This window comes from Buteo buteo, chromosome 1 (genome assembly GCF_964188355.1).
Source record: "Buteo buteo chromosome 1, bButBut1.hap1.1, whole genome shotgun sequence".
NCBI lineage: Eukaryota > Metazoa > Chordata > Aves > Accipitriformes > Accipitridae > Buteo > Buteo buteo.
This window is the reverse complement of record NC_134171.1, coordinates 56,625,506-56,648,317: the sequence shown is the minus strand read 5'-3', so window position 1 is coordinate 56,648,317 and position 22,812 is coordinate 56,625,506. Positions and strand designations below refer to the sequence as shown.

The 22,812-nt window shown below is 39.5% G+C and overlaps 1 protein-coding gene across 1 annotated transcript in view; it reads right to left on the bottom strand.

The window, feature by feature from the left end:
- BANK1 (B cell scaffold protein with ankyrin repeats 1) overlaps nucleotides 1-22,812 on the bottom strand; it is a 163,216-nt gene that overhangs the window by 17,441 nt on the left and 122,963 nt on the right. Inside the window, exons 9-11 of the mRNA XM_075031868.1 lie at nucleotides 10,700-10,796; nucleotides 8,843-9,148; nucleotides 5,737-6,021 (exon numbers count right to left, since the gene is read on the bottom strand). Coding sequence (XP_074887969.1) covers nucleotides 5,737-6,021; nucleotides 8,843-9,148; nucleotides 10,700-10,796 — 688 coding nt within the window. The remainder of the gene's footprint in view (nucleotides 1-5,736; nucleotides 6,022-8,842; nucleotides 9,149-10,699; nucleotides 10,797-22,812) is intronic.

Below are 22,812 nucleotides of genomic sequence, written 5' to 3'. Positions count from 1 at the left end.
GAAGTTCTGATCTGTTCTAAATGTGCTGCCTGACACTCAAGACATTTATGAGAACACACAACAGTCATTTCATCAGAATAAAGACTAGGTGATGTCAAATGCACTTGCAGAAATATCAAAATACCATGCCGCTCCGTTACTTGCAGTGACCTAATGCATGCTGCCTGGTTTTTTCAGCTACAACATCACATCCACTCATCACAACTTATACAGGCTGTTGTCAGCCTCTACCTTCCACAGCCACATAATTAGTCAGTTTTCTCAGATCAAAAGTAAAATGACTTTAAAAAGAATCATAGTGTAATGACAATGTGAAAACATTAATCCAAAAATAAACATGCTCACCAGCAATTCTCTTCCCAATTTGCAGGGAGATTCTGAGTCTGTCAAATATGAGCTCAAATCTGTTAGAATCCCAGCAACGTTGGTCAGGGAGGGACCTCAGGAGACTACGCAGAGACGACTCCCCTACACTGAGGCAAGACATTGAAGTAATACCAGAACCCCTTCTGTAAGAAGGGGTAAAGAGTGAGTGAGAAGAATAGGTACTGGTGGTTAGTTTAAGATGCCATTCAGAAAGCGGTGTCAATGTACTTGCTGTACCATACACAATGAAGAGAACTCTCCCACTGTTGCTCTTGTCAGAAATGTAACTTAGTGGATCACGGAAGTTGGAAGGACTCTGACAATATACTCAAGAATATTTGCTCCAGCATGTAAAACCTGAATATACTTCTGCAGTCCCATTTTTCTTCAGTAGAGAAAAGCAAAAAGGGGAAGACTCTATATCTGGCTTTACCAGAAATATGCTATTTAGAACAGTTTGCTTTTCAACCAGGCAGCATCCTATAAATATTTTCTCTCTGTGCACCTTATTCAGTACATGTTCAATCTACCAAAGCTAAGATAGCAAAAAATCTGATTGAATGAACACAGTGGATGAAGCCAGTATACCGCTTCCCACTCAGGTCTGTAAAAACAGTCTAAGTGCTCTAAGACAGCTGAACAGTGGTTCCTAGTATTTTATTCATGGAGAAACACCCTTAAGTTGGAGATACATAATGAAATTCATCTGCAGTGCAGTACTTCATACTCACTGTAGGAAAAGTACTAAAAAATCCCTCTGTGGACATAAATGTTTTGCAGTTTGTGTGGGCTTCGCAGCTTCACTTTGGAAACCCCTGCTTTAGAGCACTTAAACAATCTGCATAATAAGAATTACTAACTCAGGATGCGATCACTATAGTTCCCAGTAATCAGCCTGGTAAGTTTTCAAGACACTAACTGTTCTGGTCTGGATTTTGTTTTTGTATTTCATTTGGGTTGATGTTGTCAATTCTGTACATGAGATGTTCTGCCTCCCTAAAAATATCCACTGGCTGCTACTTTTTCTGCATACCCTGTGCTTTTGATGAGCAATGAGAATGCTGTTCTCTTCTGGATAGTAACTGGAGACATATTTTTCCACTTTTAACCCTAGTGTGAAGTCCCACAGCCAGCTATCTTTCAATAGTAAAATATTTCCAGTGCACAGAGTGGAAATGCACTCCTTCAGGGATTTGTGAGAGGTCTGCAAAAGAACAAAGGCTACAGCATATGAAGTTTTATTTATACTGTTGTAGGACAGCTGTCCTTGCTGCAGAGAACCCCTCTCATACTGGTGATCTCTGATAAGAGGCAAATGATCAAACCAGGACAGTAATGTAATCCTTAAGCCCTGAGGCAGTCCTGGTAGGTCAGGCTTCAGAAGTGGTAGGGAGGCATTACAGAAACTCAGGCACCTGTCATAAGAATACACCAGGGACTTCGGTTTCCAGCTCAAACAAATCAGGTATCAATAGGGAACATTAAAATTGCACTGTGAACTGAAAACTCAACACCTTCATAAATTTATTTAACAGTTGATTTGGCAGCACACAATTGAAAAAACACCAAAATAACCTACAAAGGAATACTAAGTGCTTGAGCAATGGAAAGGGAGCACACTAAGAGTGCACACCATCTGGACAACAAGCTATTTGGCACCAATTTGCAGCTCCATTGGTTGATAAGCCTTTCACACAGAAGGCAGAATTCTTGCAGTGGTCTAAATTAAAGAACAAATGTACTCTCTGTTTGTTAAGATGCAGTACGTTTAGTAGTGTTCAATACAGTAGTTTGCATGTTCATTAAAATTTGAAAATAGAATAAATGAAACTGAGTAAAAGCGATTTGAACACTTATGTTTTAAATCTTTCAACTCACTCATTTTTCCCAGAATTTATTTGTCAGCAAATTCAGGTCAGCTGCTCAAACTGTAAATTGCGGTAGTTCAGTTATGACAACTTGCATCACTGTCTACTGCCTAGGTTTTGAAGTGTAGATCCTGCTGTGAAAGAGACTCTAAAAATGGGCTTGTGAAGTTCCATGTTTGTCTTCCATCGATCAACAGTTCCACTATCCTATTCGGCAGAGCACCAAGTGGTAATCTACAAGGAGCAGGCTTTCTGCCTTTTGTAAACTTCAGCTTCCATGTATTTGAAAGCTACTTATTACAAGGAGAGCTATTTGCTCTCTTTCTTTGCTGCTATTCTCATGGAAACACCACCACTTTTGCTTAAAGGAGAAGATACTCTTTTGTAACTTCTTGGACTTCAAGGTGTGGTGAAAGCCCTCAGGGGAATTCAGCCACTTGGATTTGTTCTGATGGATACAAAAAAATGAATTAAAAAGGAGGCACCAGCACACAATCCAAGATGCAAAAGCCATTTCTGCTATGCAATGCTTACACTTTTTTTTTTTTTGCCAATAAATAAGCTCATAATTTTCCAACACCTCTGTAAGTACATAAAGGGCAAAAAGAAATCCTCCTCTTGCATCTCTGCATGGCTTTATCGCAACAGCTCCTGCAATCCTCGGGGCATGAAGCTTGTTCTTTCCATGAACTCCCAAAATACATGGGAATCCAGTTGTAGGTGACTGTGTACCCTTAACACAGCCCTCCTCTCTGCATCATACGCCATTCTCTAATCCTCTTTTTCCCATAGGACCTGTGTCTTACTGAACACCAGTAGATCAACACACTGAAGATCAACCAGAACTGTGCAATGAATACAACCTGTTTCTTACAGGAATATTATTTAATTTGTTTTAGAAGTTAAAAGGTATTTAGTGAATGGAGAGAGAATACAGAGAAGGGAAGGATGCCTCAGTTAAGTAACTAAAAGTTGCTCTGCGAACAGGATTTCTCTCTCCAACAAAGCCCCAGCGTAACCCCAGACAAGTCATTTAAGCCAACAATCAGGCTTGTGAATACCTGACGTTAGGGTGCTGACTAGACACACTAATGATTTAATTTGAAGTTCTGAGCACTCGTAGTGGCCACCAAAATCAACGGGATTTCTACTTTGAATAAGTAAAGTATTATACAATGCTGTTTATCTCAAGAATGGCATCTCAGTTACTCCATTATTGGGCAACCAAACAGATGCAGATGGGATACAGAACAAATCAAAGGGTTTATCACAGGAGGGTCTGAAACAGCACATTAGACCTAGGGCAGGCACAAATTATATTTTAAACCAAAATGGGAATGAAAAACACTTAAGAGTTTTGCATCTTATGCTCACCCACTTTAAACACTAGATGAAACAACATATCTGTGATGAATAGCAGCACATGGCTATATACTTAAGGACTGTATTGTAATGTGTGTGGCAGGGAGGAAGAAGTAAACCAGCAAAACTACCTCAATTCCAACTTTCTGATTATTTGACTTCGCGGCTTCTGCAACAGTCCTTTAAAAATAATATATGGAAACAAAACCTGAAACTATCATCAATTTATTTGAGGGATGAAAAATGTGTATACGCAGTAGCCAGAGTAATTTTATTTTACACTGATTAGATTAAATTATAAAGCAATGGCTGCAAACACATGCAGATTTTAATGATGGACTGGAATGAAATTTGCTGGTTCTTACAGCTGAAACAATCTTTTTTTCCAATTATTAGCAGTTTTAATACAATAAACTGGAAACTGGGATATTGTTGGACTAGATGAAGAATTTTTTAACCACTGTGGAGAAGGACAAAAATTGCCAATTCAAGTAGCAAGAAAAATCTCTCCACTGAAGATACATCACTTCTGTCTAAAATTTCACTATCTATCTCAGGAATCCCTGCAGAAAACAAGAGAGTGAGAAACTCCAGATCTGGAACTAGCAGGACAGCCAGGTGAAACAGAGGCCCGAGTGGTCAACTGAAGCTTTCTTGGAGCACTTCCACTTTTCTCATGTATTGTATAAGTAAATGAACTTGAGCCAGAGGCTAATTTCACAGAACAACAGGAAACTAATTTGTCTACCACCACCTGCTTTTAAAAGCAAAGCTAAAAACCTTGGGGGTGTATGTGTATGTATATATATATGGCGTAAAAGAATCACAGTCCCATCAAAGCAGTTCCTCTGATAGTCTCTTCTTTAGTGAACAGTTAGGGTAGACAAAGCAGGAACACTCTAGTGCAATAAAAGACAGTGAAAATGATCTCCCAAATAACACGTCTTCACAGTAAGGGTTTTTAAGTCACTGGCCTATCTATGATGATAGAGGACCAAGATCTGAGACATTGCTCTAGCACTCTCAGTAAAAGCAACCATTTCAGGACTTTTGTAGTTGTAACAGGCCCCCTATACATATCCATTCTTGGATTACACCTTAACTACTGTAATGATTCATCCTTATACCTTCGGAACATGCTGAAGAAAGAGCAACTAAATGATCAACGTGTTAGCCCACGCATTCTGGCCCTCACCTGGAGTTACACAGCCTGGAGGAAAAGAGCTAGCTAGGAAGAATAAAATAGATCACTGACTGAAATAGGCATGAAAAAGGAGGTGCTCCTCTGTATTTGGTAGGATGACTTGGGTAGTATTAATCCTGTTTTAGTGCAAAACACGCGCTGGATGGAGTAAGCAATCTACTGGTGTCCTTTCTCAGCCTGGTTTTCTACCATTTATTCTTATGCATATTCTTATACATTGGCAGGTTTTGGTAAAGGAGGCTGGAAATGCAGGCAGTATGGATTTTGGGGCTTACAACAGAGATCTCTGCAGTAGGTTCACAGAAATTCCTTTTGTTATTTTGAAATTTGGCTTCAGTCTGAATTGGACTACAAGATGCCTGAAATCTCTTCCAGCCTTATGCTTCCATGAATAAGCTCAAAAAGGTCCCCTAGTTTTCACAGAAATGATAAAAGGACATAATCCTTCCTCAGGTGGCCATTTCTAGCATCTTACATTGCAGAAAGGATATTTGAAACAGGAGTTCTCACACAGGCATTTCTCCCTACTGTTCTCATCAGAAAAAACAAAATATGGCTAAAATCTCTCTCTTAGAATTATGTAAAAACACTTCGATAAAGAAACTGAAAGGTGATTCAAATAGCACATTCTTTATTGCACCGTTAAAACACACTCACAGCTAGCCCAGTGATTCTTAGTTTTCCATCATATTGTCATAATTTTTGTAAAATTAAACCAAAGAAGTTATGCTATCCGAGATGTAAATTGAAAATTAACATTAGTCAGAGATGTTCTCAGCTCATTTGAGAGGTGAGAATAGGTTGATTGAATCAACCAATTTGTTGGTTTGAAAGTAACTGAACAAGGATCTTAGTCTTTTAAAAAATATTATTCATCAAATAGAAGAGACACATCTATATTCTACCAGCAAATATTTACAAAGCAGCAGCACTAACCTTGTACTATATAGGGAATGTTCTCCTCTCTGATCGGCGAACACATGGGACGAGGGGCAGGGGCTGGCGGCCTGTTCATGATAAAAGACCTGAGTTCTTGCCTTTTCTCCTCCTCCTCTTCCTCAGCCAGTATGAAATCGTACACAGATTCATCCACATTCATAAAAGTGTATGGGTGTTCCTCCTCGCTGTCTCCCTTGCATATATCTTGCTCTTCTCTGTAGCATGAAGTTATGAGTCCATCACCACGTTCCCTTTCACTTCTGTCCTCCACAAAATTCCTCTCTGAAAAAGTGAGGAATTGTGTTCCATATATGGGGTAAGGAAAGGAGATTAGGACTTAACTTAAAGCTTTAGAGTTTCCTAAAGTAACTCGGAGACCTAATTTCACTTCTAAACTAAAGCGCTCTGATTTTTAGAGGCTTCTGATCATCTAAGTCAGTAGAGAGGATGTCCCAAAGGAATAATTCCAACTTCAGGGCCTCCTCATGATTTCACATCAGATTATCAAAAATAGATGCTTAGCTATTAGCCACAAAATAGATGGGCTTATTTAAAAGAAATACTGAGTGCCCCAGTTGCTCCCACAAGAGTCACACAAACATGTTCTTTAATGGTGAAGCCAAGTAAGTGGTACCTGTGGCCCCTGGCATTTTGGAAAATCAGGCTATTTGTTAGCTGTTGCAACAACTACTTAAGAATTGAAACTTATTTTAGAAAACATTGGGTTTTGTCTTTCCTACATCTTCAGTGTCCCACTTGGTTATGAGGGCTTTACTAAGATAAACAAGGTGAAAAAAATCTAAAAAGCCCCTTACAGCGAGGATGAAAATTATGACCTCTTATAATCTATCCTCCCCCCAATTTCCCAAGACTACCCCCCCCAATTTCCCTGTCTCTCTGTACTTGCTATATTTCATATATTTCATAGTACAACTACTCAGAACTTGCTTTCCTTTAGCTTTTACATTTTACAGCATTAAAAGGAATCAATGAGTTTCCTGGTGCCTGGGTTTGTTTTGATTTGTCTTTACAACTCCCACAAACTGCTAAGAGTTAGAAGCTGTTACTGAAGCTGGTGTTTCCATAAACTTTTATAACTTCCTTGTGCTGATTAGCCACCTTTCCTGCAAAAACAGTAGACCTGCCTGGAATTCTTGTACTGAGTTGTGCTTTACTTGTGTTATAATCTCCTGCCTGTACATGTGTATTTACTAAAGCAGGCTGTGGTCACTACTGGTGTTTTCAATCCTTTGGCTGCTATTTAAAGAATTGTTTTATCTGTTTATGGGTTCAGAGGAGCTAATCAATCTTTGTAAGTGGGATACATTTATAAATGGGATGTATTATTATTATGTACTATCAACATGTATTCTGGCTAAGATATAAAAACATCTTAAAACAAGAAGTGGGATTAATACACCTGCCATATTTACTACGAAAAATATGTTGTTTCCGTGTCACTGTAAAAGTTCTGTTTCTTTCTCTGTAGGATATTCTTTCTTTTAACTCCCACAGGGGGCACTCTCATGCCACTGCCAAAACAAAGACTGCAAGAAGAAGGGACTTGCCTTTTAAGTATTTCGCAGCAACACCTAAAGCAAGTGGCTGACTGAAAATAGGTAGCAAGGACTCATTAGAGCTCCTCTTTGAAAGCAAGCATCATCCTCTTTTAGAGGAATTCTGATACCCCCCCCCCCCCCATTCTCCAGTGATGAAACCAAGGCTAACACTTCAGGAAAATTCGCAGCATGTTTTAAAATTAACTATTCACACAGGAGAACTGTTAGACAAACTCTGCCTTATCAGCACAGGACACTACCTAGCCGAGAAACTTGCTCTGCTGGTACCCACATACGGACAACTCCCATTTGGCAGAGAGGGTCACATTCCTACTTGATGGTATAGCCACATGAAAGCTATTCCAAGACAGGCATCTATATCAAACCTACACTCAGAAATCCTGTATGCCAAACCTGACCCCTCATTTGTGCACACATATAGCTGCAGTTGAGTATTTCATGGGAAGTGAAACGCATCTTTGACATTAATTTTTTTCTGCCCTTCTTTCTCTTAGAAGCCACCTATGACTTCCCGCATATAGCCAGCTTTTTCTTTCACAGCAGAAAACAAGATGAAAACCTATCTATAGCAGGCTATAAGGCTAGAAAACTATTTCTATCTACTTATGTGAACTTCAGAATGCTTGGTGATGGTAATTTAAGACTTTAATAGGTTATGCCACATTTAAAAACAGAGTTAACAGTAACAAGCAGTGGAGAAACTGAGAAGGAATTTCTGCACACCTATCAGCAGTGTCCATGACAAATAAGAAGTTTTTTTTTCCCTATGTGACTATTTAAGACTGGTATTTAGGCTTGGATTATTTTGCAGACTTATTTCTCCCAATGAGAAAAAATTATAATCGTCCCTTCTGAAACAGATGCAAATAGTATTTTGGGCTTCTCATCACTTGAACCAAACTAGAACACTGAATTTTAGATTTTTTACTCTGGGGCAGAAGTATTAATAAAAATAAAAAAAAAAAAAGGTAAAGCATTTCATTAAAGGTCACAATTTCTCCCTCTCTTTTCCATCTGCAACAAAATATACCTTTTATTTCTAAGCACAACATTGGCTAAAAGGTAGTAAAATACTGTGTTACTTCATCCGCACAGTCATGTTCTATTAATTCTACCTGTGGAATTCCAACCTGTGTTAAATCAAGATAGTACTTAGTATTTTTAAATGGTAAATACTTAAGTCAACTTGACAAAAATAAAAACTCAATCTTTTGTTTCAAGCCTCTCTTGTAAATCCAATGCATAATGTATTATCTGGCAGCTCTCTGAGATGGGCAGAGTGAGGAAAACCTGAAACCTGAACTCAGCAGCCCATACCACAGTATTAGCTGACATACCTGGTCACGAATATCTTGATGCAGCAAAGTTCATATGCGCATGCTTGCTTTGCAGAATTAGGGCCATACCACCCTAATTCTTCTAACTGCTGTTAGAAGAAGTGTTCATACATAATCTCTACAGCAGCACCTAGTCTGCACTTGCACATGTTTGTATCTGGGGTTATTTTCCTCCCAAGATCGTACCTTGTGATAAATCGTACAGATTTTCCTGTCTTAGGATGCCAGGCAGATTTCGAGGGGGAGGAGGGGGTGGCCTCTTACAGAAAAAGCAGTCTCTTCTGTTCTCTTTGAGATCATCAGGTATGCTGGCATACAAATTGTCAGGACTGTTGTGAAAGCTGTATGAATCTTCCTCTTCTTGATCTTCATGTTCTGTCTCCTCTCTGCTGTCTTCTACATCATCTTTCTTTTCCTCATCTGCCTCAGCTTCTTGTTGGCATCTAGATCCAATTCCATATTGATCTCCTGGGTTCTGCTTGGCTTTTAATGCTGAAGAATGCATTATTTTATTTAAAATTTGCCATCTGGAAACATTTCCTGTTTCAAGGATTCCCACAGAAGCAACACAATGGCTAATAAAACTTTTATGAACTGATACAGTAGGAAAGCTGTCAAATACATACTGTCAGTGAACAGCTTTTTAAATATTTACCAAAACAACAGTGGAAGTTTTTATTGTATCTTGCTACTCTGATACACACCATCTTCGTGCATGCAATGTTAAACTTCTCTAGAGTTGCCGTCAGAATGAAATCACACACACTTACCTTGCCTCCATAATTTGTATTACTTGAACTTCAATGCAGCACAGTGCAACCCTTAGTAAAATAAAGCCGTAGCTCACACAGCTGTGTAACTTGTTTTTATACAATGGGGTTTGGGTGCTTATTTAAATCTCTCTAAAATGAAATAAACATTGCCCTGGGAGGCATGGCTGTAATCCTGTAGAAATGGAGCTCTTCTGTCTTTGGTGGCCCATGGACCACAGAACAAGAATATAGTGGAGGGATGTGAAAGTGTACATTTTAATCACTGTGTACAGCATCAAGATTTGGGTCATCAACCTCAGTAATGTAACAGTAAACTATACAAGTCTGTCAGCAGACTTACAGTTAATGCGTAGCAGGTAATAGTGAGACCTTGAGGTAGGTTTCCATTCTGAGTTATCCTTTGGTGATGCCTTTCTTTCACCACTGATTCGAATGGGACATTAGGGCATTTAGCTGGCTAACATGGCCAGCTGTTACAATCTGTGTTCTTCCATGTGTCCACCCTAAAGGTGTTCCCATCTACAGTGTGACACAGACAGTGAAAACGTATCAGGGCTAACCAGGTTTCTAGCTCACATTTTCACAGTCTCTAACATCTACCTAGAAGTCCTAAAACAATCAGTTTAAACTTAGCAAATAAGAAACATCCTTTTCATACAGAATATGAGACAGTTGAAACAGTAAAATTGTCAACAAACAGATAAGATAGAAACAGGATAAAGTTTAGCTTTATAGGTCCATGATACTGTAAAACATATGCAAAATACATGCCATCAGTAAACGCAAACAAGCAACTTAGTTTGCAGTTTTCAAGGGGAATGCATATGACCACACAGATTATCAACAAGCTTGTCATCAATCTATGCTTAGATGTACAAACATCAAGCTGCAAAATGTGTACTATCTGTGCCTCCACACAGGAGTTGGCTGCACCTGTAGGTGGTTCTTCCCCTTATATGAAGGCTGTTCTCCAAGAACTTGGAGAATTCAGCTGATTTTTAGATTCAGAGCAGAGATAAAAAATTTCCAGAATTTACCAGGAGGGGTGGTTGCACTGAGGTCTGTCTTACTGAGCGATGACTTTGTTATCATGACTGAATCCCTCACCTGCCTTCCCCTTTCTCCTCGGACACCTGCCCTCCCTGGAAGTTGCAGTAACATGTGGAAATTGAAAGTATTAAAATAATTTGCCCCCACTGTTTGTCCATAATCCCACTCACTTAATACAGTACATGCTTTGTTATCGATAAAGCTGTCTAACATGACTTACTCTTGGCTGGTTGAGTTTCTGAGCCCAACATAAGCATGTAAGTGTCATCGTCTTCTGCTTCCTCCTCGCTATTGGTGAAATTATCTGCTGTATTAATCTAGAAAGAAAAATAAAGGAGAACATTTGTTTTGGTGACATCATCTCCTACCTTCACACTCTGCTATTGATATAATATTCAACATTCTACTAAAGGGAAAGTGGAGACAGAAACATCATGCATTTACAACTATGTAGTGGTATACGTACTATAGGCAAAAGGAACGTGTATAATCTGAGTACATATAAAAGACATAAGGTTCTGTAATGAAGCGACATCCAAGTTTGCACAGCAAGGATTGAAGCTAATTGATCCTTCCTTAGCACTGCGCTGGGCTGTCCGGACAGTTCCCAACTCTGCTCCCAACTGTGAAGCACTCATAGGTAATGAGAAAGATCAGTAACAGAAAAACAAAGTCTATAGGACATCACTGAATAGCTCAAGGGTGCACAGAGTGCAAGAAATCTCTGGAGAGCTCATTACAAACAGTTCCTGTATCCTAGTGGTTGGTACCAACAGCCGCATGCGCACTGAAAAACCAGAAATGGGACTGCAAAGCATGTTCGCAGTGCTACCTCAGTGCCCAAATGTGGCAAAGCATTGTTTCTTGTTCCTCTAGAAAGCTGTTAGGTTCACACAGCGCTATTCCAAATCGGCCTCAGGAGGGTCAGAACAATCGGTTCTCTAAAACGCTATCAACGTATTTCTTCAAGCAGAAGAGGTACAAACCCAAAGCCACTAACAGCAAACTTGTAACACGACTACAGACAGTTCTGTTGTCTTAAAATACACAACACACTTGTTAATTGCTGATTTTCAGAAACAACTAGAATTTCAAAAGGTGACAGTTTTTTTTCAAGGAACCCAGCAGGACCTTGATTCTCATATCAGTGTAATATGAAACTATCCTGCATAGGCACAAAGACACCCTCAATAATTATTCAGGAATTTTGAATCACAAAACATTAACTCTGGGGGTTTGAATACACCAACCCCAAAGCAGGTAGGGAAACAGGAGAGTCCATATATCATCCAATTTGCAAGGTTAATTACAAGCAGATTAAAGGACAGTGAAGACAAGAGGACAAACCGATAAGCAGTTATATGCCCTTCTGCATGACGCAGAAATCGATTCCCATGAGCTCGTGCCAGACTCAAGAAGTCTGTTCCTAGTACCCTGCCACCTTCTGGCACCCACAGCCACAGTCTCGGGGACAGAGTTGTCACTATGTGAAAGGAGAAATACTGAGTTTTTCTGGGGAATTGAGAATGCCTTCTTCCCTGCTGCTCTTGTACACAGCCACCTCATGAATAGCAGTCTTAAGACAGTGCAGCCATCAGACCATGCACATCAGGTGCCTCCCTGGCCTGCTTTCCTTTGCTGCTCTAAGAATATGCCTGGGTCTCCACAAAGCTATACTTGCCTCCAACAATAAAGTATTAATCTCTGTCTTCTATGCCCATATAATGTGCACATCAGTGAGAGAATCCTCTGTTTTGCTTGAACTTCCTCATCATTTATCTGGTTCCTCTATACTTCACAGAAACAGGATACGTCTTAAAAGCCCTGAAGTTTGAGCTTTTTACAATATTTATTTTCAAAAGATTTAGGCCTACATGTGCTAAATGTAACTGTACAGTCGGGGGAAAAGAAAGGTCTTCTGATAAGTTCTGTATTTCTCCTGTGAACAGAGGATGTGTGCAGAAGAAATCAAGCAAGCAGAGCTCTAGATGTATTAAGTGCTCCTGCTATTACAGCGGAGTAACACACCAGAGAAATTCTTTCAAGGTGTTCACTTTTATCTTTGCAAACGCGAAGTATGCATGGATATATAGTTGACAGAATGAAGTCAAAAGGGTAAGTGGAGGAAACAAATGGCACTTTCTGATTTTCTTCTTTGGCATAGATATTTCTCAGCTGAAGGAAACATGGTGACTCACAGGAAAACAATAGAATAGATATGATTAATATGCATCTTTGAAACATCAATGTTTCAGGAGATTGAAGGTCAGCCTGCCCTGCTAGCTTATAGTGGCTCCACTGATAATGCTGAATCTTAAGGAATTCAGGACGCAGTTCAGAAGTTTAGGCCCTGACTGTACTTGCTAAAAGTCTCCTGGACCTGGGAGACACAGAAAAGCTGAATAGATGGAAACAGTCTTTAACTAAATATGTTTACACTAGAAAAAGAGTCTATATAATGCATAAATTATTGATAAAAGCCTCTTGTGACACTGGGCACGATGACACTGTGCAGCTGAAAATGGTGCAGCATCTCCAAAAGCAGTGGTGACTGCCCTTATTTAAGAATGCAAAGCAATGTAGCTAAATCAGAATAATGCCATGGTTCAGCTTGCAAACCGTGCTGTGATGCCCTGAATGAATGCCCATTACTTTTAGGTTCGAAGTGTCTTTTATATGGGCCGGGTCACGTAATTTGAATGTAACAGCATAGCCAGCATGATGCTTCTACAGTAGAATTTATTAGGGTGTGGTGTACAATATGCACACAGACCTGAATTTTAAAGTCTTTTGAGTCTGTCTGGCTGAAAACAGCTCTTTCATTGACACTGAAGTTTCTTATGGATGTCAGGCCACCTTCCAAAGGAAGAACTAGCTTTACTGGAAACTGGTATTACAAAAAAAGAGATAAAAAGTTGTTGCTGTTGTCAGCACAGAACTGCTCACAACAGACTACTGAAAAGGGTTCTGAAGGTTTGAAACTCTAGTTTGTGAGTTAGCAATAAAATTTCCTTACCTCAAGATACAACAGGAATGTTGGAATGAATTGAAAGTCCTCTGAGAGACTGATGATGATGACTACGATCAAATGCCACCTCTCAACGTGAAAAGGTAGATACTTAATTTTCTTTCAGTTACGTATTTTAACTGTCTTGATTAAGCTTCATGTCAAACTAGAGACTTTCAAAAAGGCCAAGTTTTTGAATAGCTTCAAAGCTGTCCTTATACAAAGCCTGAATTGATTTACCTCACTTATTTACTGAGGAATGCCATTAGCAACATTATTATAACCATCTTGTCAGCATTTTTTGCAACGCTCTTCTGAAAAGCCATCCTTTTTAAGGCATGTTTTCTAAAGATTTCCTCCTTATACAAAGGATTTTCTCACCCCTCAAAAATATTTATCTCCAGTGAATGTGTACTGAGAGGGACTCCTCCCCCTTGCCAAGGCCCACACCATCAAAATTTGGTGTGTTGTACCTTCTTGCACAGTGCGGAGTGAAACACTTTAGAATTCAGAAGAATCTAACCCAACAGTGATACTGTATCAAGTTATGGCAAGAGTGAGAAGCACTTGGACATCAGCACTCCATTTATAAACAGCAACTCACAGGGAAATACATCAATCACATCACATTAGCCTTTATGTATAAGACATAAATGGATATATATAAAAATACATCCATACCTTATATTCCTAGAAACAAAGTAACACAGAACTCCTTATGGTACATTGCTCAACAGCTTTCAAAATCAGATCTTCATGCTTAAATTGGGCCTGGGACAATGTTTAGGACAATAATTCATTACTTCCTGTGATTCTTACATGTTTGATTCCATTGTTTTCCAATTAGTTGTCTTTTCCTTCCAGAAAATTGGCCCTTAATAAGTTGAAATTCAACTGTGTGTGTATATATATTTTTTACACAGAATAATTAACATCCCTTGTGAGTCTAAATTCAGAGTCGCATATCTATTTCATCTTATTGTACTGGTATTTCTTAAAAAAAAATATTAAATGTATGTAACAGAGGCTTTCATGCCTGTGTTGTAATTTGGGAATTCATGATTTCTCCTATGTCCTCAGTTTTTCTGGATTGCAGCAATTAGAAAAATTGCTGGAGAAAATCCTTACCATTGCTTGTAAAATTCTCATCGATCCTTTTGACAAGACATTCTCTTTAGTTAGGGCTGAATTAAAAAAGAATTACTATTCCATGGAAGTTACCCTGACACGATACAGGGTAGCTCATAGAAGTGCATTGGAAGATTTAAACTGTTGTATGGACTAACACAGAGTTGCTTGTTTAGGCTTAAATATCAAGTACAGCACTAAAATGCTGACATGGACTCAACAGTTTTGGCTTTCTTGGTCTTGACAGATCTGTCATCCCTTCTGTCAATTATCCTCCCGTTTCTTGCAGACTTTGTCTTCTCAAGTCACAGCTCTGTGCTGTCCAGTGTTCAGTGTCATTGTACCTGATAGCTCACATGCCGCCTTGGCAAACTCGTTAAACCTGAACAAGGCACATTATTGCAGAACCACTTACAATGCTAAATGAAACACATTTTCTGTGGTGCTCTGCAGTGTATCTTTCCATTAAACACTGGAACTTGGACTATTTTTGTCCCTACATGTAAGTCAGACTCTGCCAGGCCTACCAGGATATACTTCACAGCATTCTCCCCAGATATCTTGTGCTTCAGGATGACATGATGTTTTTGCATCCTGTGTAAAAGACACCTGAAGAACATCATGTGTTCCTTCCTCAAGACAACATTTTCTTTCCTGAAAGTCAGTGCATTACTGGCTGAGCTAGATGATCCCCTTCTCCTTTTCAGCACAAATTATCTTTCTTGTACCCAGTATATCAAGCAGGAGAGCACAAAAAAGGCAGCTCCCTGCAGCCAGTCTTGCAATGCCCATAATTTATAGGATTACCACAGGCCACATCTAAATTTTAATTCTAATCTTAATTCCAATTCAATTTTCACACCTCAGTCAGTCCCTCTGCCTACCAGTTTTCTTCATTAAGCCTTTTTCTGGGAGAAGCAAGACTTCAAACACTAGATTAAACTGAAGATGCTGCCTTTAATCTGTTTCGGACAAAGACTATCTGATCTTCTTTTGGACTCTAGGGCATTTCCAGCTGCCTGTTGGATAGCATTCAGGCTTGCTCTCAGATATCCAGTCACACTAAGGCCCGTTCTTTCAGAGATAAGACAGATCGGGTTGCTTGATTTGTTTATAACACGTCGCCACAACTCTTCTTCCTATCCTACTCCCAACACTCAAAGTCTGCAGCTCTGCCAAGATGAGTGTTGCTCATTCATCTGTCTCCCACTACTCCGTAGCTCAGCATTTCAGATCAGAGCACAACCTTGCTATGCCTGTCCTACAGGCACAGCTTTAGGCATCTTCTGACTATTAAGCAACAAGATAACATTGCTGGTCATCTGGAGTTGAACCTGTGTCGAACACCAGAAGAGAAACGCTTCCAACTGTGTGGCTTCCTTGAGACACATCAGTCTGAAAGCCTCCACAGATGCCCTCTCCCTCTGCTGATCTGGAGCCCTGATTCTCCTAGGACTCTGAGAAACAAGTGGCCAAATGCTGGTTAAACCTATCACAGTCTATATGGGCTTGCTAGAAAGGCTGTGAGGGCATGTAGAGCCCAGATGCAAGTGCAGTGGAGCTTTTAAAATTATCCAGTACCAGCTATGCAGGTACATGGATGCCTATGTCTTTGGGGTCAGTGTATCCTAAAGAAACAATCACTATTTTCTCTAAATATCACTATAAAAGAAAACCAAGCAGACATGGACTCATTTGCACTTTCAGTGTCTTTTCTTTCTTTTTTCTCTTCGGTGCAGACCTCAATACTGCATACAGTCCTTTCTTAAAAGCAAAATTAACAGCTTTGAAAACCTGGAAGTAGATGTGAACTGGGAACATTTCAAAACTTCATGTAACTGGATAAGAGTATGCCCACCCATAAATTACTACACTGGATTGTGGAGTTGGAAGGAATCTGAAAAATCTTTCTATTATCTAAATTGCTAATAGGGTACTGAATAGTACAGGAACCAGGACAACTCTAATCAGTAAACCTTTCCATTTTGACAATGAATTGCTGAAAACTAGCCTTATAAAAACATTTCTTCTGATTTCTCGTTAGCTGCATTTCATTTTGTGCCTTGGTCTTTCTCATAATGTCCTAAGGTGCCTGTGCTACACTTCTGTCTTTGACCTTAGTAACCTGATACAGTTTATATATGCTATGGACGTCATTCTCCTATTTGGGGTTGTTCTCTTACTATACTTTCAATCTTTCCTCCACAGTGAGGTAAGCTTGCACTTAGATATGCTTTTTTTGAAATCTACCACTATTATGTTGTTATTTCTTATTCCCATCATAGGAACTGTATACGCTAACGTATCTTAGATCACTCTCACCAACATTACCCTGTCTGGACATCCTCAGTGACTTTCTCTTTGTTTACAAAGAAGAGAGTCCTCTAGCTATTTCCCTCACCTTAAATGTCAAAACCTTGCCAATGCATTTAAAAAGTTGCCGGATAATGTCTCCTGCTGTATTGCTTTCCAGGCAGATGCTGCTAATCTGGACCTCAGAGCAAGCCTACACATTGCTGGTACACAAACACAGCACTTTTTCCTGTTTCCCCTTGAATGTGTGTACTGAACAAGCTATACTCTTTTATATAAATCATGTAAATTATTCGTTCAGCTATCTGTTACATGAATTAATTGCAAGTTTGGTCACATAAAAGAACTGTACTCTTATCTTTATTTCTATATTTTTTTACACAAGCACCTAAGTTTTTTGAGCACTGGCTTACTTTTCTCTTCCTTATTATTTCTCTAGGCTAAAAATCCCCTCCCAATGAAATTGTAAAGAAACTTCTGCCTTCTCAGTTTGCAGACAACAATAGAAATCACTGCTGATCAGCATTTAAGATACTAGAAAAGGGAGATAGCATAAGCAACCTAAGCCTCAATTTATTTTTGAGAACAACCAGCCCTGATACGATCATGAGAAGTTCTCCACTCCAGCAGAGAGGGATGTTTTTTCATCTATTCAATTCAAAGCAATGGTATGAACACCAAAAGAAGATATGCTGGCTTCCTTATAAAAAAGTATGCTGGGTTCTTCTAAAAAGGTCAACTTGTTGGAAAAAAAGCAACAAACAACCACCCCCCCCCAACAAACAAACACCACCACCCCCCCCCGCCCAGTTTCTAGACCTTCTCTAATGCAAAGTGGAAACTCTCTTCCTGATAATTTAAAAAGAAAACTATGAACCTGTTTTTCCTAAGGGACATAACTTTTCAGTTATTTCATGGCCTTTTCCATGTGACTTCCTGATGTAATGGAAAACTTATTGATCTCTTCACAAGCTACACAACTGAAAACCAGGATTGCCTCTGATTATAAAAAAAAAAAATCAGAAAAAACTCAGCAGGTCTTCCTACAAAATCTACTTTCGTGTATGCTGTAAAATGTAGAAACAGATTAAATATCATTCAAAATACTGCCACACTTCACATTCTATGCCCTATGTTGCATTTTTGATCTCAGGAGCAGAAAAATATTTTTTCAAATGATTCCATCAGTTTGTGTTTCATTACTGAATCATTTGTCCATTTTGACCCCAACAAGCTCATTTGGAAACTCAGCTCTCTTCCTTACCTAGCATTAAAGCATCAACATAATATATTTCTTACCCCCACACTGCTTCCAAGTACCTTCTACATAGCCAACCTTGTCTGCATTTTAATGTTAGCTGGTTTTGGATGGGTGACACATCCACATTTCATTTAGAAAGGACTTAAATTCTGCAAAAGCAGGACCAGATTCCAACTCTCTATGTCCTACCAGAATAACGTTTTTAAGGCCAACTTTATGGAGTACTTGAGGGTAGTTTCTGATGGGCAAGCATTCCCACTTTGGTGACAATGAAGACAACCTTGCCTTCCAGTAAGAACTGATATTGGGATGAGTGTGGAGAGCCCTTCACAAAAGAAAGGGCTGTCCTTCTGGCCTACATGTAGGAGCTGGCCTGCTCTACATCATCTCCTCCCAGAAGGCAGTAGCAACCATAAAACACCACTTTCCTCTGTTACTAGATATCAAGTGGCATACTGGCAGGTTATTTATTTCCATGGGAGGTGAACTGTGCTGGCAAACTCAAAAGCTCTGCCCTGTAGCCCAAGCAGGGTGCTGGGTGCCTCCCAGGGGAAGGAGTCCTCTCCTGTGCTCTGAAGGCTTTAATAACCAGAGGGCTTCAGTGCATTTCTGGCTGACGTGGATACAGACCTCACCAGGCAGGGATTACAGGTGGGAAACTTGCATCACTTAACAGACCACAAGCACAGCTATAGCATCCTCTCACTGGGAATGAACTTAAGCACAGAGAATAATGGGATGGAAATAGGGTAAGTCATCTCAGAACCTCAAGACAGAAGAAATTGTTCTCCTTAGCTGGATGTTTCCTCCATTTCCCTGCCACAGGTATACTAGACTTGCTTTCTAAAGTATCTGCTCTTGCTTTCAGAGAAACTGGATTGAAACACAGTAGCTGGACTTTTTGTCCAGCCCCAGGTGATTTGCTCGTACCACTCCTCAGACCTGCCAGCACTGTCTGCTTAGACCCTAGATGCAGCTACTGAAGCAGAAAAGACCTCAAATACACTGCCATTTGGCATCCATCCTCACAGTTATCGCTCATTTTGTCTCACCCTTGCTACAGTCCAGCCTATGCTATACCCTTTGTCACTGGGCCTGCCAGAGCTTTCCAGAATGCAAAGCTAAGAACTAGATATACTCTAGGAAATATTTTCCATTTGTGCTCTCAGTACTTCATGAAATGCAAGCAGACAATTTGGCAGATGCTTTCTTTCATTCTGTTCCACCTGTATCCCTCAGCTACAGCCTAGTGACCAGCCATTCTAGTTATAAAAATTTTTCTAACTCTCAAATCTGCATTAATGTTACTAATATTCACATATTCTACAATGTAAAATATTCAAAGTATTGGAAGTGATTAAGTATTTATTACTCATTTTTCCCAGGACCCTGTATGAGCACCTGGAGAAATGACTGAAGAAGCCAGCTTCATAAAATTGATTGCATGTATGAGGACAGATCCAACATTGCTGTTCATTAGCTTTATTAATGTTAAGCACTTTTACTACCCTATTACCTTGCTTGATAATTCATGCTTGCAAAAAAAACAGATGAGAAAACACAGATTTCTCTAAAGCATGAGCGCAGTGAAACATTCAATACAGTGTTACAATCAAAGACAAAAACCGCTTAGGAATCTAACCTGGTTTTAAAGCTAGGCAGGTGGGAAGAAAGGGGTGGAGAGAAGTTTTGCAGCACATGTTCTGCCATGAAATGCTGAAACAGAGAATAGTTCAAAGCAGTGTGGGCTGAGTAGCCCAGGAGCTGGAACCAGACCTTGAAACACTTGAACTTGGCCTCCTGACCTAAGCAAGACTTGTCTTAGAGAAAGCCAAGAACAGCATACATTATCTTCCCAGCCAAACCCGCTGCCTTCTCCTGCTTGACTCCCATCTGTCAGAGCAAGCTGTGTGATGTGCAATGCACTCTGCCTTCTCAAAGAGCATGGCTGAGCCATCCCCAATGTACTCCATGCTGCTGTACGAGGTGGGCCCTCAGCTTCCTTCTTCCCCACTTCACCACGGACGAGGGAGCACGCGTGCCCCAGTGCCTCAGCTCTACACCACATCTCTGATGCATGCACATCTCAGGCTATGCAGCATTGCTGAGCCAGAGAGATCAGCACATCCAATACCCAGAAATGAGTTAGAAGACCCTTCTCTGCTCTACTCATTTACAGGAAAAGTGCAAGGGCATAAAAAGTTCCTGGGATTTTTCTCACTGATGCTGTTCAGTGCTATGTTTTCCATGATTTCCTTTCAGTTTTCTATCCCTTATTGAGGTCTTGTGATATCAATAGAAGATGACAGCATCCACAGTGGCGTTAACATCCATTAGCCAGCTGAGCGAGAAGCAACTGACCCAAACCTGTGTGCCACACAAGCCAGATGGCAAAAAGAATGGGTATTTAAGATCAGTAACTGTATTTTTGAATAAAGCTGCTCATTCTATGAACAAAAGGCAATGATTACTCCATTACTCAAAATGACTTCTCAGAGTAGCAAGCAATCATAATTTACTGTAAACCCCTCATGCAGCTGCTTACACCATGTGGCTTTTTATCAGGTGTCTGGACATAATAAACGCAGCAGTGTTGTCACTTCTTAAATACATGACCCCTACCCCCGTTATGCCTTTAACATACATCCATTATGCCTTTAACACCTAACACTTGGAAGCATTCAAGGTCAGGTTGGATGGGGCTTTGAGCAGCCTGGTCTAGTGGAAGATGTCCGTGCCCATGGCAGGGGGGTTGGAACTAGATGATCTTTAAAATTCCCTTCTGACCCAAACCATTCTCTGATTCTACCTCAGCAGTACACATGATTTTCTTTCAAAGGCATGTTCCCATTGTGTAAAACTGCCGCATCATCTTTCCCAGAGCACAGAGTTCTCTTTTGGGTCACAGGTGTGTATAATTGCTTTAGTTATCTGTATGGATTTCAGTTTAACTGGCCAGTTTCTGCTTTGTTTCTATTAGTTCAAATCAGTAATTAATCAGTTATCTCATGATCTAATGGACAAGCATACTTATGTGCTGATTAAACTACTCCTAACAAATTAGAACACTACAAACACATACTAAATTAGGTAGAAAACCCAGCAAGGACACAGAATGACAGTAAAAATAATATTGTGACATTCACAATAATTGGTAAAATTCCTTCTGCATGTAGTTTGCCGGAAGTCCCAACAGCTACCATATTTTCTGCAATACTAAAAGATAACGAAGTGTTAGAATTCTCATGTTGATGTGCTGAAAGTATATAAATGCACACAACTACCAAAGATAGGTGATTACATAGAATAAAAGAAATGAGACATGAAACATTCCACTGCCAAAATCTGATGATTTTGGGATCAGTCTGGAGTAAATGTATGACTGAAACAGATGATTTGCAGTATATTAAGAAACTAAACAAATTAAAACATCAATGAATACCTAACTTTGGGCTCAGATATTTTAATAAGAGCAAAAAGAATTGCTTCATTTGAAATAATCTATTGTAATTTTAAGTAATTTCCTTGTGGGCTCTCTTACTAAGCCATTTGCATGTCTGCCTTTAATTTCATTACAAGCAGATTTACTGCACTGCATACCAGCCAGCTAGCATCCCTGAGCTGATCCCTATTTGCATCATCATTCCGTGTAACTTCACACTTACTTTGTATGCCTGTCTATCAAACCATAGTAAACTTTCTGCAACTTGTTTTTAACTCCTGCTTTTAACTGAATTTCTGGGAAAAAAACCCAACCCTCCCTTTGTACAAATTCACCACCACTGAGAAACAAAGAATAAACAAAAAACAAACTAAGTAAAAGCTTGGTGTGTCAATAACCGTATATCTCTTTGTGTTTTAAATGTCCATTTATTATTATACAGCCTTCACGACTACAGGTTTGAGGGAAAAACATTACTGCACGAGAAAGAAAAAGGGACTTCTAATCACAGAACTTAATTTACTGGTATATAAAAAAATATTTTATTTTAAATCAAATCACTGCAGTCACCATTTGAAGAACTTGTGCTCACTTTCTCTCTTCTAAGCATTTGTGCCCTTCTCTAACTACTGAGTATCAAGGGATTTTTCTTCTGAGCATTCAAAAATAAAATTCCTCCTCAGACTCATTTTAGCTCATTTCTCCTTTAACAACAATTCTTGTTACTTCACTTTTCACACACCCACATGACTTTTTGAAAGACTTTCAAATCTTGTACTGGTTCTGCTGAACAAAATATCCACTGCTGTTTGACAGGCTATGTAATCACTGCAAACTCCACAAAAGCACTCCCATCTCGCCAACAGGTTAATTTTTCAATCTAGCAGGATAAGATTTTTTTCTTGCTTTTCTTAATTTTTTTCTGGGCAAAATAATAACCATTCTCTGGAGATCTTCTCTTTCACTTGATGATGATTACACTGTTTGAACTTTCAGTGTAGTTACTAAATTACTGCTCCCTTAGCAGACCAACCGGTAGCAGAGAGAGGAGGCAGAGGATTAATTAAGTAACATCTAGGGTTTGTGTATTCTGTGAGAGGAAGAACCCTTTCCATAAGGATTCCCTGTTGGAATCTGAACAGGATTTATAAATATAGATGTACTGGGTCTGGCTGGAATGGA